Source organism: Molothrus aeneus, chromosome 30, assembly GCF_037042795.1.
Source record: "Molothrus aeneus isolate 106 chromosome 30, BPBGC_Maene_1.0, whole genome shotgun sequence".
In the NCBI taxonomy this organism is placed as follows: Eukaryota; Metazoa; Chordata; class Aves; order Passeriformes; family Icteridae; genus Molothrus; species Molothrus aeneus.
Window position 1 is genome coordinate 978,288 of NC_089675.1, and position 14,992 is coordinate 993,279.

Here is a 14,992-nt window from a genome sequence, read left to right on the forward strand (position 1 = left end):
CAGTGGTGGGGAGCACAATGGGGATCTTGTGACTTGGAGCCAGTTTCTTTTATGAAACCGAGGAAATGGCAGAGTGCAGCAGGAGCCCTTGGTCCCTGGCCTCCCTGAGGGCTTCCAGAGAGTGATAATGATTTATGGCCTTTGGAGGAGGAGCTGTGATGGTGACAGACCCTGGCCCAGGTGGTGGCAGTGCCACAGCAGATGCCATTGTGTGCTGGCTTTGCTGTTACTGCAGCCTCAGTTATTTAAGGCTTCCTTGCTTAGCTGAGAATTCCCTCATTTGGGGGTCTCACACCGTGTGAGTTCTACAAAAATAACTCTTGGAAAGCTTTGATTTGCCCTGAGGTGGTGTTTTTGTGTTGTTTGCAGCAAAAGTCGCTCTGGTGAAGTGTCGGGACTTGCACTGGGCCATGATGGCGCACCGGGACCAAAGAGACGTGAGCCTGAGCTCGCTGCGCATGCTGATCGTCACCGACGGCGCCAACCCCTGTGAGTGGCCCAGCCCTGCCCAGCCTGCCCAGCCTCTCTGCAGGGCCTGGCAGCAGGACCAGCTCCCTTGGAGCTCTCCTCTGGGGCACAGCTCTGCCTGCTGCTGCCTGGGCACAGGACAAGGGCGTTCCGAGGTTGTTGTGTTGCCATCCTTTGGGCCGTGAGGGATCCTGCAAAGCAGGAAAAGGGACAGTTGAAAGGGGGAGCAGTGTTTATAAAATCAGGGAATTGTTCAGGCTGGAGAAGACCTTTAAGACCATCAAATGTAGCTCTTCACCAGCACCATGTTCACCACTAAACCCTGTCCCTAAGTGCCACGTCTACATGTCCTTTAAATCCCTGCAGGGATTGTGATTCCACCTGGGCAGAATCCACTGTCTGAATGTCCAGTATGGGCTTGGTCCAATGCCTGACCATCCTTGGAGTGAGGAGATTTTCCTTCCTGTCCAACCTAAACCTCCCTAGCCCAACTTCTTGTGCTTCCTCCTGCAGTTTCCCAAATCCTCCTCCTGACCCTTCCTGTACATGGGCATGAAATCAATATCTGTGAAGTCTTAGTGGCATCTTTTCTTTCTTCCTAGGGTCTGTTTCCTCCTGTGATGCCTTCCTGAGCTTGTTTCAGAGCCATGGGCTCAAACCAGAGGCGATTTGTCCCTGTGCCACCTCCCCCGAAGCGATGACCGTTGCAATCCGGAGGTAACAGATTGAGTCAGCCAGCCTGGGCTTTCTTCACACTTGGGGTTGGTCAGAGTTGATTTAAGCACGTAATAAACTCCTCTGACATTTACTCTGTGTGCTCAGGTACTCAAGTTGCTGAGCTTTAAACCTCCCTCCTGAGATCCGAGTGATTTCTGAGGTGTGTGACAGCTCAGCAGTGCCTGAGCTCTGCTTTTCCTCGTCCTGATTTCCACAGCTGGGGAGGTGTTCTGAATCTGAGATGAGATTTGAGATCATTTGGATACTCTCATACTCTGTTTCTGTCTATTGCTGCCTTCTGTAAGAGACAGAGGTGGGAGCTGGGGTTTGCCATGGGGTGAGAAAGGGAGCTGGCAGAGGAGCTGCAGTGCCCAGGAACACAATTCCTTAGAGACTGAAAATTTGGGTGGGGATCCTTACTGCCAGCACAGTTTGAAATGATTCTGCAAAGCAGAGACACTGAACACACCTCTTTCTGCTGCTGTGCCGTCTCCATCTGAGTCTAACACCAAGCTGGGGGCCTGATTGAGTGCATTTGTTCATTTTGTGTCCTTCCCAGGCCTGGAGTCCCCGGGGCCCCTCTGCCAGGCAGAGCCATCCTGTCCATGAACGGGCTGAGCTTCGGTGTCATTCGGGTCAACACCGAGGATAAAAACTCTGCTCTCACTGTCCAGGACGTCGGGCACGTGATGCCAGGAGGTAAAAGCAGGCAGGAGATTGATGGGAGATGTTTTTGGGGATGTTTTAGGAGCAGAATGGGTCAATGTTCTCTCCCACATCAGCCTCGGTGTGGGAGAGGTGGGGCAGTGCCAGACTCAGTCATTCCTGTCACGATTTTTAAACGTGTCAGTTCTCACACAGGGCAAAATTTGGGAGCTGTTTTTAACAAAGCCTGATTTGTCCTAGGCATGATGTGTATAGTGAAACCAGATGGGCCACCCCAGCTCTGTAAAACAGACGAGATTGGTGAAATCTGTGTGAGCTCCAGAGCAGGAGGAATGATGTACTATGGGCTGGCAGGGGTGACAAAGAATACTTTCGAGGTATGTCTAGCAGAATGCATCTTTCCTGCCCCATTTTCTGTGTCAAACTGGTGCTCTTGGACAACCCCTTGGGTTTGTAACTGAAGTGTTAATGTTGTATTTTATAAACGTGCACTGGAAATCTCCTTGCGGTTAGAGATACTCAGAATCCCCTCCATAAACATCTCCCACCCTGGCTGTAGTGAGGGTTCCCTGCCCTTCTCCTCTTCCCTTCACTCACGTTATGTGAAATTCTTGGGGTGGTTTTCCTCCACGATTTTGGGGTGGTTTGGGAAGGTTTTTCTCTCCTCAGGCCTCCAATGTCCTCCCTTGTGTTGCAGGTGATCCCTGTGAACTCCTCTGGCTCTCCAGTGGGGGAAGTGCCCTTCGTGCGCTCCGGCTTGCTGGGATTTGTCGGACCCGTACGTGAGGCAGCTCAGAGCCTGCACTGCTCTGGCCCTTCAGCGTTTCAGAGAAAAGCTTTTGGGGAGGTGGGATGTGTGAGAAGAGCTCGCTGTGAGCTCCTCACAGTTGCCTCCTTGTCTTGCAGGGCAGTTTGGTGTTTGTGGTTGGGAAAATGGACGGGTTGCTGACCGTGAGCGGGAGAAGGCACAACGCCGACGACATCGTGGCCACAGGACTGGCCGTGGAGTCAATAAAAACAGTTTACAGAGGAAGGTCAGCACAAGAAACCCCATCACCTGCTGCATGTAACACAGCAAAGCACAAGCTTTAGTACTTTCTTGGATTTCTCTTTGGTAGCTCAGTTAAAGTAAATGTTTGATTTAGGTAGTAACTGCCCTGATCCTGCCCAACACAGATCTTTTTCCCACCATCCAGCCTGGCTTTTCATCAAGTCTGTGCTTTAGGGAAAGCAATCAAGTAACAAGATAAGTCAGGCACATGGAGAAATTAATTCTCTGTCTCTGCTGACTGGTGCAGCAAAGAAGAGTTTCATTAATGTCCAAAGATATTTGATTTTTATTTAGCAGTTGTGGATACAATTTTCTAGCTCCTCAAGCAGGGCTGGAGCTCATATCTCCGAGACTTAGTGAGAGATTTTAAACCATCCTGTAGGTGCCTTTAAATCTCCTTTCATTTGGGCTTTGCCAGAAGTTGGAACAAAAATGTGACAGCAGGTTGGGAGAACAGGGGACTGTGCCATATGGAAATTCCATCAGAAAGTGGAATTAACCCCTTAAATACTCCCCAGCCTTTCCTTTTGAGTCCATGTTAATTGTCTGATGCTTTTTCTCTTGTTTTTGCCCCATGGTTATTTTAACAAGTGTGAATTCTGTGAACAAGTCCTGTCTTTAATCTCTCCTCGGCCTCCTGTTTCTGAGGAGTGAAGCTGGAGCGTGGCTCTGCCCTTTTCCTTAGGATTGCTGTGTTCTCCGTGTCTGTGTTCTACGACGAGAGGATCGTGGTGGTGGCAGAGCAGAGGCCAGATGCATCTGAGGAGGACAGTTTCCAGTGGATGAGTCGGGTGCTGCAGGTACAGCCAGGAGAAATCCTGCAGCTTTTGGGGTGTGGGCAGAGCAGAGGCCACCAAGGGCCCCAGTGCAGGTGCCACAAGCTTGGCATCCCTCTTGGCACAAGGTGTTTGTGCAGGGTCACAAGCTGTGTCCAGGCTGTTCTGTTGTGTCCTGAGGGAGCTGGAGTGACAGGACAAGAGGAATGGCTTCAAACTGAAATAAGAGGAATTTAGGTTAAATTTTGGGAAGGAATTCCTCGACCAGTCTGGGATTCCATGAGTCCCAGAGAGCAGAGGGGCTCTGGCAGTCTCCTCTCAGAACCGCAGAGCAGATCTCTGCTCAAGCTTTGGAGTTCTGCTTTTAGTCTGGATCATGTGGAGCTCAGAGTTTGGCTTCAAAGCCACCCTTTTCTTTGGAGATGCATTTTCAGCAGGGACCAAGTGGGCAGGGAAAGGCCAGAACAGCTGAATGAGTGTGGTCCTAAAAGAATGAGTAGCAAGTAGTTCCTTTGAGGGCTGCCTGCACTGCATGTGTGCCATTCCAGGAATGACATTCAGGGAGTGAAGTGTGCAAGCTGGGGTGGAAAACCAGGGAAGTACCTGGTGCTCTGAATAATGGCTCAGATGCCTGAATGCTGAGGCGGGCAGGAGGGAACAGAGTGTGATGGTTCAGAGGAGACAGATGGATGCAATCCCGAGATCAGAACCGTGTGATTCATCAGGCAGCCGTGGGTATTTTGGGATTTTTGGTCATGAAGGATTTAAAAATGGATTTGATGTCTATGAAATGGGCTGTAAAGGCAGGGGTGTACCCAGCACTTCAGGCTCACTGCAGGACTCGCTGGTGCCACAGAGGTCAAGGGGGATGTCAGTGATTGACTCACAAGCCCAGGGATTTGTCTTGCAGTGTGTCAGTGCCTCAGCAGCAGCAGGCTGTGCCCAGGAATGCCAGTGACCATCTCTCCTTTCTCTAGGCCATTGACAGCATTCACCAAGTGGGTGTTTACTGCCTTGCTCTCGTGCCAGCCAACACATTGCCAAAAACTCCGCTGGGGGGGATCCACATCTCCCAAACCAAACAGCACTTTCTGGAGGGCTCTCTGCACCCCTGCAACATCCTCATGTGCCCACACACTTGTGTGACAAACTTGCCAAAGCCCAGGCAGAAACAGCCAGGTAACCTGAACCTCTTTTGTTTGGTGTTGTTGAACCGGGGCTCAGTGCTCAGCCCCAGGGACCTGGGTGATGTCTCCTCCCTGTCCCACGTGCCCCAGCAGGACCAGGGCCTGTCTTGTGCTCCACGGCTGGGGCTTGTTCCAGGCCTCTCTTTGCGTGTGTTAGTCAGGAATTTTAATTCCCACCTTTGAACTCACTGGGATTCTCCCTCCTGGTGAATAGGCACCAGCAATGCCTGCTGAACTCCATCAGTGAGGCTCATTCCCAGGAGCACTGGGATCCTGCAGGGACTCTCTGTGCCTTTGCTCTGCTCCTTCCCAAAGTGCTGCTGTCTCTCCACAGGGGTGGGCCCTGCCTCTGTGATGGTGGGGAACCTGGTTGCTGGGAAGAGAATCGCTCAAGCCTCTGGGAGAGATCTGGGTCAAATAGAAGACAACGATTTAGTTAAAAAGGTAAATCAGTGTTTGTGACAAATGGAGAATGGGAAGTAGCTTTCCCTCCTGTGTGCAGAGCAGCAGTGGGGAGCACTGAAGGAGAAGCTGGTGTTGAATTCCTTCCTGTCTCTTCCAGCACCAGTTCCTGACAGAAGTGTTGCAGTGGAGAGCTCAAGCGACTCCTGACCACCCACTCTTCCTTTTATTGAATGCCAAGGTACAGTCAGTGCTGGCTTGTTGGGTTTAAGGTCCATGTGCTATCCAGTGCTGGTTGGAGAGTCTTTAAAATCTTTTGCCCTCTGCAGTGCCTCTCTTTAACCTCTGCATCAGATTTTGCCCATAGATTTGTAACTTAAAACTTGACCATTTAACCCTCTAGGTCCCTTCAGCAAATGGCTCTCGTGGTTTGACACTTCATTTTAAAACTGAGCGTGTTTGTAGGTCCCACTGGTTCCTGTATCAGTTAATGGTGTATCCCTTGGTGCCACCATCCCTATCAATGGTGTTGAGTATATTCTGGCAAGGTTCTGGTGCAAGAAGACCTGAACTGACTCCCTGGAAGGTAGAATTTTCTAGAGCAGATCTAACTCCATCTCTGTCCTTCGGTACTGTAGTGGATGAGTGGCTCACTGGGCGCCAGCAGCCTTTAGGTAGAGATAACTCTTAGCTGTAGCCTCCTGCTAGCCAGCAAGCTTGGGTTTATCTCAGAGCAGCCAGTTTGTGTTGTGCCAGCCCCTGTTCAGAGCATTTTTGTCTCCTCTCAAGGGAACCACTGTGTGCACGGCCACCTGCCTGCAGCTGCACAAAAAGGCTGAGAGAATCGCATCAGTGCTGTGTGACAAAGGCCATCTCAATGCAGGAGACAATGTGGTGCTTCTTTATCCTCCTGGTGAGTGAGTCCCACTGGGGAAACACAGCCTGGCCTTGCTTTGGGATCTGGAAATACAGGAAGGGCACTCAGTGCTAGTGAGAGGAGCTCACTGGTGTGTCCTGACTGCCTTTGGAGTCATTTGATGTTCTTTTCCTCTATGATGGAGATGCTTTCCTATGTGGTTCCTTCATTGTCCCCATTCCCCTATCCCAAGCTTTCTCAGCTTCCTTGTGCTGCCCTTGCTGCTGGGCTGCTGATGTTGCCCACGTGTGCTGTGGGAGGAGCAGCAGTGCCCTGCTGTGCCCAGGGGTGTAGTAAACCCCATAGATTTAGGAAAAGCACCGTGGAGAATATGAACAATAGGAATGCTGAAACAGCAAAAGAAAATTCCTGTTTCCCTGTCCTCCGCCCTTAACCTATCTCTGTAACCCCATAAGGCAATGTCATGTTAACCCCTTACCCATTGGTCAAGCTTGGATCCTTTCCAACCCTATAAAAGAAGCATACTGTACCCCATTAGGGGAGAAAGAAGAAGAGCAGAGACCCTTCACGGACCTCCCCAAATAAAGCCATCTCCGTGGAACAGCCTGCGCCTTCTCCTTCTCCTCTCTCTCCGTCTGCTGCAGCCTCAAGCCCGGGGCACCCCTACCTAGCAAGCAGAGCTGAAATCCTGAGAGCTTGCAATCACTATAGAGCTGATAATCACCATGCTTGCTAGATGGCAGCCCCGTGGCCTTGGCATGAGCGAGCCGGCCTTGGGCACCCGGTCCCTACCCAGGGACTGAGCCCCTGAGCCCCATTGCTCTGCTTTATGATAACCCCAAAGAGAGGTTATTGCAGGGGCCCCTCCCCAGTGTCCCCTGTGGTGTCCCCGCAGGCATCGAGCTCATCACGGCCTTCTACGGCTGCCTGTACTCGGGCTGTGTCCCCGTCACCGTGCGCCCACCGCACGCCCAGAGCCTGGTGGCAACGCTGCCCACAGTGAGGATGATCGTGGAGGTGAGTGGCAGCCTGGGCTCCAGGGGTGACACGTGTGCCACAGGGACTGGGGCTCCTGAGAGTGACACTGAGTGCCCCAGCCTCGTGCTCCGGGGGTGACACAGTCAACAGAGCTTGTGTGAGAGGGATTGAGGCACGTCTTGGAGCTGAGGGACAGTGTTCTCCTTCATAAAATGTCAGAGAGAGAACCCCCTCCTCGCACACAGACTGCAGGTGCTTTCTGAGAACACCAACGTGGTGTTGCCACCCAGAATTTCACCCTCCTTGACACTCCTTAATGCTGGGGAAGTCCACATCCTGCAGTTAAGTCACTTCCCAAGCCCAGTAACCAGGGGACAGCATGGGGAAAAAAGCTGGATCTTGCTGTGACACCTTCTCACCTGCTCTAGAGGTTCTGCCAGGGTCTCCACAGGCTGGGCTGCACTGGGGGTTTGGTGAAGGAGAAGCAGAGCAGAGTGTGCAAAAGGCAGAGAAAAGAATTCAGGTCTGCTGAAAGAAACTGGCTGTAGATGATAAAATAGTCCCTACACATCAGCTCTTGCAGAGGCAGTGCTGCTGGGACGTGCTCCTGCCTCTTTGTTTCAGTGAGTGTTCACCTTTGCAGGTCAGCAAAGCCGCCTGCATCCTCACAACCCAGACCTTGATGAGGCTGCTCAAGTCCAGAGAGGCAGCTGGTGCTGTGGATGTGAAAACCTGGCCAACCATCATTGACACAGGTGAGCTGTGTGGAGGGGTGGCTGGTGACTTCCAAAGGGACTGTCCCACATTTCATTGAGTGGCTCTTGAAAATTTGTTTGAATATGCACAAAAGCCATCCAAAATGTGCCCTTGTTCACTGAGAACTCTTCTGTATTGAGCTGTGCATGGGAAATGATTACAGTGATTTCTGGAGACAGCTTTAGTCTGCTGAAGACAAGGACAAATTGGTATTTTCTCCCTTTTCCTGAGAATAAATAATTTTCTATGTGGGAGCTTTGGCAAGAGTTTTGCCATACACGAGCCTGTCTTTTCTGGAAAGAGATTTAATGGAAGGCTTTATCTTCCATCTCTGGTGTTTTGAATTTGTGTCCTCCTTTCAAATACCAGTCAAGTAACCCAAATTAACCCATTTCTTTCTCTCTTGCACAGATGACTTGCCCAGGAAGAGGCTGGCCCAGATCTATAAGCCACCTACACCTGAAATGTTGGCATATCTAGATTTTAGTGTTTCCACAACAGGCATGCTCACAGGAGTAAAGGTATAGTAACGGGTTAGGAGATGGGCATTTGTGTCTCGTATTGCCTGCCCCTCTGAGCCACCTCCCTTTGAGCTCCCCCTCCAAGTTGTAGCTTAAACAAAGACCCTGATTTTCTTCTAACAAAGCTGTGGGCTTCAGTTCACTGAGCTCTGCTGAGGAGGGAAACAGGTCTGGCAGTGGAGCCAGGAATTCTGCTGCTGCTTCCCCCTGGGGAGAGCAGCAGAGCTCTGAGCTCCACCAAGAGCAGCAGAGGGATGCAGTCATTAAAAAAGAGGGTAAGATACTGAAAAGGAAAGTCTTAGATGTTGTTAGGGCTCATGTGGGTTTGGAATCACAGGACAGTCAGGGTTGGGAGGGATCTGGAGATTCCCTCATCCAGGGCAGGGTCAGACAGAGCAGGTGGCACAGGAACACGCCCAGGTGGGTTTGGAATGTCTGCAGAGAGGAAGATTCCAAACCCACCCTGGGCAGCTCTTCCAGTGCTGCCACCTCCATGGAAAGTTCTGGCTCATGTTGAGGTGGAACTCAAACAGCTGCAGCTTCAAGTTTAGCTGTTGGTGTCACTGTTGGTGTCACTGTTGGTGTCACTGTTGGTGTCACTGTTGGTGTCAGGGCTCTGCAGTCTCTGCCTCTGCTGTGGGAGCTCAGGAACCAAACCATGGCCTTGCCTGGCCACCAGCTCTCCATGAGCTGCCTTTGCTGTCTCTGGGGGACCCTGGCTGCTGTCCTGGCCCCAGCAGTGTCCCCCCTGTGTTGCAGATGTCCCACGCTGCAGTCAGTGGCCTGTGCAGGGCCATCAAGCTCCAGTGTGAGCTCTACTCCTCGCGGCAGATTGCCATTTGTCTGGACCCCTACTGCGGGCTGGGATTTGTGCTCTGGTGCCTTTGCAGGTAGGAATTCCTGGGGACAGGGGCAAATTAACTCTTGGATGGTTGGAAGTGGGAAATGGGTGAAATTACAGACGTGTTGACATTACAGAATGACTTAATTTACAGTAAGGGGGGAATTTGTCTTGGAACTGACAACAACATGTTCCCTTTTGCTGCAGATTAGCAAGATGTTATCCCATCTTGATTATGTGTGTTTGTGCTGCCAAATATTCCTGGCTTCAGAATGTTTCTCTTCCCTTTCTTCCTTGATTACATGTTGCAATAAGGGAGGTTTTTGTTCTCTGTGGGGTTGAGCCAGTTCTCTTCCTTCACTGTCAGTGTGTGTTTGTGTGTGGATAAATTGTTATTCTTGTACAGTAAGTTGCATTTTTAAAATGTTGCTGCTCCAGTTTGCCTCAGCTGCAGTCCCACAACCTGCCTTTGGACTAGCAGGAATGTAAAATGTGCAGATACAGTAAATATTAATTTAAAGATAGCTACAAGCTTCACTAAAATGTTTTCTCCCTTAATGTTCTTCACAGTGTGTATTCTGGACATCAGTCAATTTTAATTCCTCCTATGGAGCTGGAATCCAATCTTTTTCTCTGGTTATCTACTGTCAGCCAGTATAAAATAAGGGACACTTTCTGTTCCTATTCAGTCATGGAACTGTGTACAAAGGGACTTGGAAACCAAGTTGAAATGTTAAAGGTAAGAAACATTTCCTGAGTGTTACGTCACGTAAATTAAGGAAACTGGGAGTAAAGCAAAGTGATGTAATTGTTAAACACAGATTTTCCTGTTGCACAAATCTCCAGAAGCAAATCTCCCTGGGAGAGGAGAGGACTGGGGAGGAGCAGGGGCTGTGGCAGTGCAGGGAGCACCTGTCAGGGAATGCCAGGGCAGCCCTGAGCAGGGAGCATCCATCCCAGCGCTGCTCTGCAGCAGATTCCTTATGTAACAGTCTGCAGTGGAGGCTCACACCAGCACATGATGGAAAGCACATGTCAGGAGAGCTGCTCAATGGAGGTGTGTTCTCCTTGGAGATGAGAGAAGGGAAAAAATAGCTCCATGCCATGCCTGAGGTGGTTTTTTCCCTGGGATTTCCTGGACTGTGGCTCTGTGAGATCAAGGCTCAGCCTTGTTCTCCTGCTGGCACAGAGCTCTGCAGGTGCCTGGGCTGTGTCACCAGGTGAGCAGCACACAGGAGCTCCTGCCTGGTGCTGGTCAGAGCATTCACCATAGAAATAATAATGGATTCAGGTGCCAGTGTTGTTGAAGAGTCCATGCAATCCCAGTGGATGACTTTATTCTGCTTGGGTTTGGTTTCCATCTGTATAAGCAGTGACTCAGAGGTGTAATCTCAGCTGAGCAGCTCTGCTGAGGGCTGGGGCAGAGGAGGGAGCACTGTCAGTCCCTGTCTTGCTCTGCCTGCATTTCCAGGCTCTGGTCAGGCACGATTCATAATTGCAAACAGAATCAGAGAGAGGGAGAGTAGCTCAGAACACAGGGACTGAGATTGTCCTGCATTTCCTGGGTGATTTCATGGGATAAGAAGCAAAGATAACTTGTTGAGAGGGGATAGATAAATACCAGTAATCTCAGCTGAGCAGCTCTGCTGAGGGCTGGGGCAGAGGAGGGAGCACTGTCAGTCCCTGTCTTGCTCTGCCTGCATTTCCAGGCTCTGGTCAGGCACAATTCATAATTGCAAACAGAATCAGAGAGAGGGAGAGTAGCTCAGAACACGGGGACTGAGATTGTCCCGCATTTCCTGGGTGATTTCATGGGATAAGAAGCAAAGGTAACTTGTTGAGAGGGGCCAGATGAGCAGCTGCAGCCCTTTGCCTGGTGTTTGTGTGCAGGCCCGAGGCATTAACCTGTCCTGTGTCCGGACCTGCGTGGTGGTGGCGGAGGAGCGGCCGCGCGTGTCCCTCACTCATTCCTTCTCCAAGCTCTTCAAGGACATCGGGCTCTCGTCCCGGGCTGTGAGCACCACCTTTGGCTCACGGGTCAATGTGGCCATCTGTTTACAGGTGAGGCTTCCCAGGGCTCCTGGTTGTCACTGGCACCAGGTTCCAGGTGCCAGGAGTGTGCGTTGTGTTCCACACTCCCCATCTGTGCGCATTTCTGAAGCCCAACATCTGCCCTGTAGAGAACAGCTGGCACAAGATTTCTGCAGCTTCTCTCATTTCCAGCTGCCAAATCGTATCACGGATGCTCAAAACAAGTGAAACATGAATCTGAGCTGTTTATTCCCACATAAACAGTGCCTGGTTGCTCCAGGCTGAGAGGGCTTGTGGTGTCTCCCCCCTCCCCAAGGCTCCTTCCCCACACAGGTGTTCCAGAAAGTCACCAGCTTACTGAAGGGTGCAGCTGCAGAGGTGGGGGGGGAATATGAGTAGGAATTCTGCTGCAAGAAACCTCTGGAAATGTTTCTGGGCTCAGGCAGAAGTTCCCCTGATTGATCTAAATACATCAATGTTTTTTAAATATTAACTCCTCAGGGAACATCAGGGCCAGACCCCACCACGGTGTATGTAGACCTGAAATCCTTGAGACATGACAGGTACTGTAAGTTCACTTAAACCAATTTATGAACTGTATAAAACCCTGCAGTGGTGCTGAGTTTTCACACCACTCCAGACACTTCAGCTCTGTTTTTTCCCCTGACAATGTTTTTTTCTTGAACTTCAGAGTCCGTCTGGTGGAACGAGGAGCTCCACAGAGCCTGCTGCTCTCTGAGTCTGGGAAGGTAAATCCATGTGTCCCCACCTCCCACTGCCTTTGTAGCTGGGAAGGACAGTCCTGTGCCATGGGAGGGGGTGGCACTTGGTTACATTGTCCCCATGAATTTGATTATAAGGAATTACCCATTGATTTAGAAGTGTGTTTTGCTGGAGCTGTTGGGAGAACTGGTCTATTTTGCAGTAAATTAACCATATCAGAAGTATGGGTTCTGGTATTCTTGAAATCAGGCTGTAGTTGGGATTTACTGTAGTTCTTAGTCCCTCATAGCTTAACAGAAAGAGGTTTTCCTGTAGTTTTTTAGCTGAATTCTTCAAAATCGAGGTCAGAATATCTTACCTGTGTGACCTTGGAGCCATGGGATACATCCATACCCTGATCTTGCCTTGCTGTACCTGTCCTGCCTGTTTTATCCCTGTTTGTGATGTCCACGGGTGCAATCTTCCCTTGATTGAACAGCCTGTGTGTTTTATTATGCTGAAGATAATCCAACAAGAATTGCACGTTTCCTTCTTGTGCTCTTCAGATTCTGCCTGGGGTCAAAGTGGTCATTGTCAACCCAGAGACAAAAGGGCCTCTGGGAGATTCTCACCTTGGGGAGGTAAGTGCAGGTTTTGCTCCTTGGGGACCTTTTCCTGCTGCTCCTTGGGCTTTTCTCTGCTGGGGGACACTTCAGAGCTGTCATACAGGCCTTTGTAAAAGATGAATTCTTGCTGTGGCGTTCAGAATTTGGGTATTGTTTCACTGTCAGGTTTAAAGAAAACCCACTTGAAAAGAAGCTTGTTCCACTCTAAATCTTGCAAACGGGCTTCCAAATAGTATAATTTACATTTGGCTTTCCTTTCTTTGGTTACACACCAGTATATTGATCTGTGTTGATGGATTATTATCCAGTTTTGGACTTGACGTGTTAAAAATCCACAATTTATTTACTCAGTGAATCCTCAGTTACAGTTACTGCAAGACTACATCTCAAGGTGCATTTTTAAGGTTCTGCACGTTATTTGGAAGTTCAAGCTGAATTTTTCTGATCTGAAAAACCGCAGATAAAACCAGAACCTTCTTGTTGCGGTTCCTTTACCCCCTCCACTGGGCAGGTGCTCCGTGTGGGCATTCCTGGGGGGATCTGACCCTTTTCCCCCCTCCCTGCCCTGCACAGATCTGGGTGAACAGCCCCCACACGGCCAGCGGCTACTACACCATCTACGACAACGAGACCCTGCAGGCCGACCACTTCAACACCCGCCTGAGCTTCGGCGACGCCGCGCAGACGCTCTGGGCGCGCACGGGGTACCTGGGCTTCGTGCGGCGCACCGAGCTCACGGCGGCCAGCGGAGGTGGGGCTGGGGCAGGGACAGCCTGGGCATCCCGTGGGAGGGCACAGCTGGCAGGGACAGGGACAGCCTGGGCATCCCATGGGAGGGCACAGCTGGCAGGGGCATGGGCAGCCTGGGTATTTCTATGGGAGGGCACAGCTGGCAGGGACAGGGACAGCTTGGGCATCCCATGGGAGGGCACAGCTGGCAGGGACAGGGACAGCCTGGGTATTTCTGTGGGAGGGCACAGCTGGCAGGGGCACAGGCAGCTTGGGCATTTCTATAGGAGGGCACAGCTGGCAGGGGCATGGGCAGCCTGGGTATTTCTGTGGGAGGGCACAGCTGGCAGGGGCATGGGCAGCCTGGGTATTTCTGTGGGAGGGCACAGCTGGCAGGGGCACAGGCAGCTTGGGCATTTCTATAGGAGGGCACAGCTGGCAGGGGCACGGGCAGCCTGGGCATTCCCATGGGAATCTTGAGTGGATTAACCAGGGATTGCACCTGGGCACAGCTCACAGGACATTCCCCTGGGACTCTTGTGTGGTTTAACCAAGGGCTGCACCTGGGTTGATCCAGGCTGGGGATGAGCAGACAGAGCAGCCCTGGGGAGGAGGGTTTCAGGTGCTGGACGTGCCCCAGGAATCCCCTGAGCCTGGGCTGAGCCCCCAGCAGGAGTTGGGGGGGGGTTTCTGCCCCTCTGCCCTGCTCAGGTGAGACCCCACCTGCAGAGCTGCCCTCAGGCTGGAGTAGAGCAGTTTTGGGTGATCTAATTGTGGCCTTCCAGTGCCTGAAGGAGCTGCAGGAAAGATGGACACAGGACATCTTGGAGTGCCAGGACAAGGGGCAATGGCTTCAAACTGCCAGAGGGCAGGGTTAGAGGGGATTTTGGGAAGGAATTCCTTCCTGTGATTGGGTGAGGCCCTGGCACAGGGTGCCCAGAGAAGCTGTGGATGCCCCTGGATCCCTGGCAGTGCCCAAGGCCAGGCTGGACAGGGCTTGGAGCAGCCTGGGACAGTGGAAGGTGTGGGACTGGATGGGCTTTAAGGTCCCTTCCAATGCAAACCATTCTGGGATTCTTTAGCTTATACAAGAGACAATTTTTCTTTACAAAATCCCATTTATTCCCCCTCCTGTCCTGTGTCCCCAGAGCGCCACGATGCCCTGTACGTTGTGGGAGCCCTGGATGAGACCCTGGAGCTGCGGGGGCTGCGCTACCACCCCATCGACATCGAGACCTCGGTGTCCCGAACCCACAGGAGCATTGCTGAATGGTAAAACACCCCTGAGCAGGGGAGCCATCCCAGCCCAGCTGAAATGCAGCAGTTTAGGCAAAGATGCAGGGTTTTAGCTGAAAAAAAAAAAAAGTAGGGAAATTCAGGGGTTTTTGTGCTGCCACCAGCAGGTCATACACCTGATTTCCCATCTGCAGATGAGAGCAGACTCAGTGTTTTCTTAGTTCAACACAGAAATGATGATTTCCTTCTCTGGGGTGTAAAGAGCCATTTCTGAGTCAGTGGCAGCAGCGTTGGGTTCCTGTCTCATACAGTTAGTGCTGAGATAGGTCTGATTTTTGTCACATCAGGACCAAGTCATGTTGCACTTAGGTTGGAAATGTAGCCCAAAGCAGGTGATACCCACCTAAGGATAAAGAACTGAAAACTTT

General features: G+C 51.3%; 1 protein-coding gene across 3 annotated transcripts in view; it reads left to right on the plus strand.

Annotated features, from left to right (window-relative positions):
• Positions 1–14,992, plus strand: part of DIP2B (disco interacting protein 2 homolog B) — a 61,478-nt gene that overhangs the window by 43,004 nt on the left and 3,482 nt on the right. For all 3 annotated transcript variants that reach the window (XM_066567761.1, XM_066567762.1, XM_066567763.1), the window contains 22 exons: positions 370–489; positions 1,071–1,185; positions 1,745–1,884; positions 2,092–2,228; positions 2,549–2,629; positions 2,758–2,885; positions 3,588–3,702; positions 4,656–4,857; positions 5,200–5,309; positions 5,428–5,508; positions 6,057–6,180; positions 7,040–7,161; positions 7,766–7,877; positions 8,290–8,399; positions 9,159–9,289; positions 9,811–9,979; positions 11,131–11,301; positions 11,773–11,834; positions 11,963–12,020; positions 12,540–12,614; positions 13,173–13,350; positions 14,477–14,600. In XM_066567761.1, the coding sequence (XP_066423858.1) occupies positions 370–489; positions 1,071–1,185; positions 1,745–1,884; positions 2,092–2,228; positions 2,549–2,629; positions 2,758–2,885; positions 3,588–3,702; positions 4,656–4,857; positions 5,200–5,309; positions 5,428–5,508; positions 6,057–6,180; positions 7,040–7,161; positions 7,766–7,877; positions 8,290–8,399; positions 9,159–9,289; positions 9,811–9,979; positions 11,131–11,301; positions 11,773–11,834; positions 11,963–12,020; positions 12,540–12,614; positions 13,173–13,350; positions 14,477–14,600 (2,665 nt within the window). The remainder of the gene's footprint in view (positions 1–369; positions 490–1,070; positions 1,186–1,744; positions 1,885–2,091; positions 2,229–2,548; positions 2,630–2,757; positions 2,886–3,587; positions 3,703–4,655; positions 4,858–5,199; positions 5,310–5,427; positions 5,509–6,056; positions 6,181–7,039; positions 7,162–7,765; positions 7,878–8,289; positions 8,400–9,158; positions 9,290–9,810; positions 9,980–11,130; positions 11,302–11,772; positions 11,835–11,962; positions 12,021–12,539; positions 12,615–13,172; positions 13,351–14,476; positions 14,601–14,992) is intronic.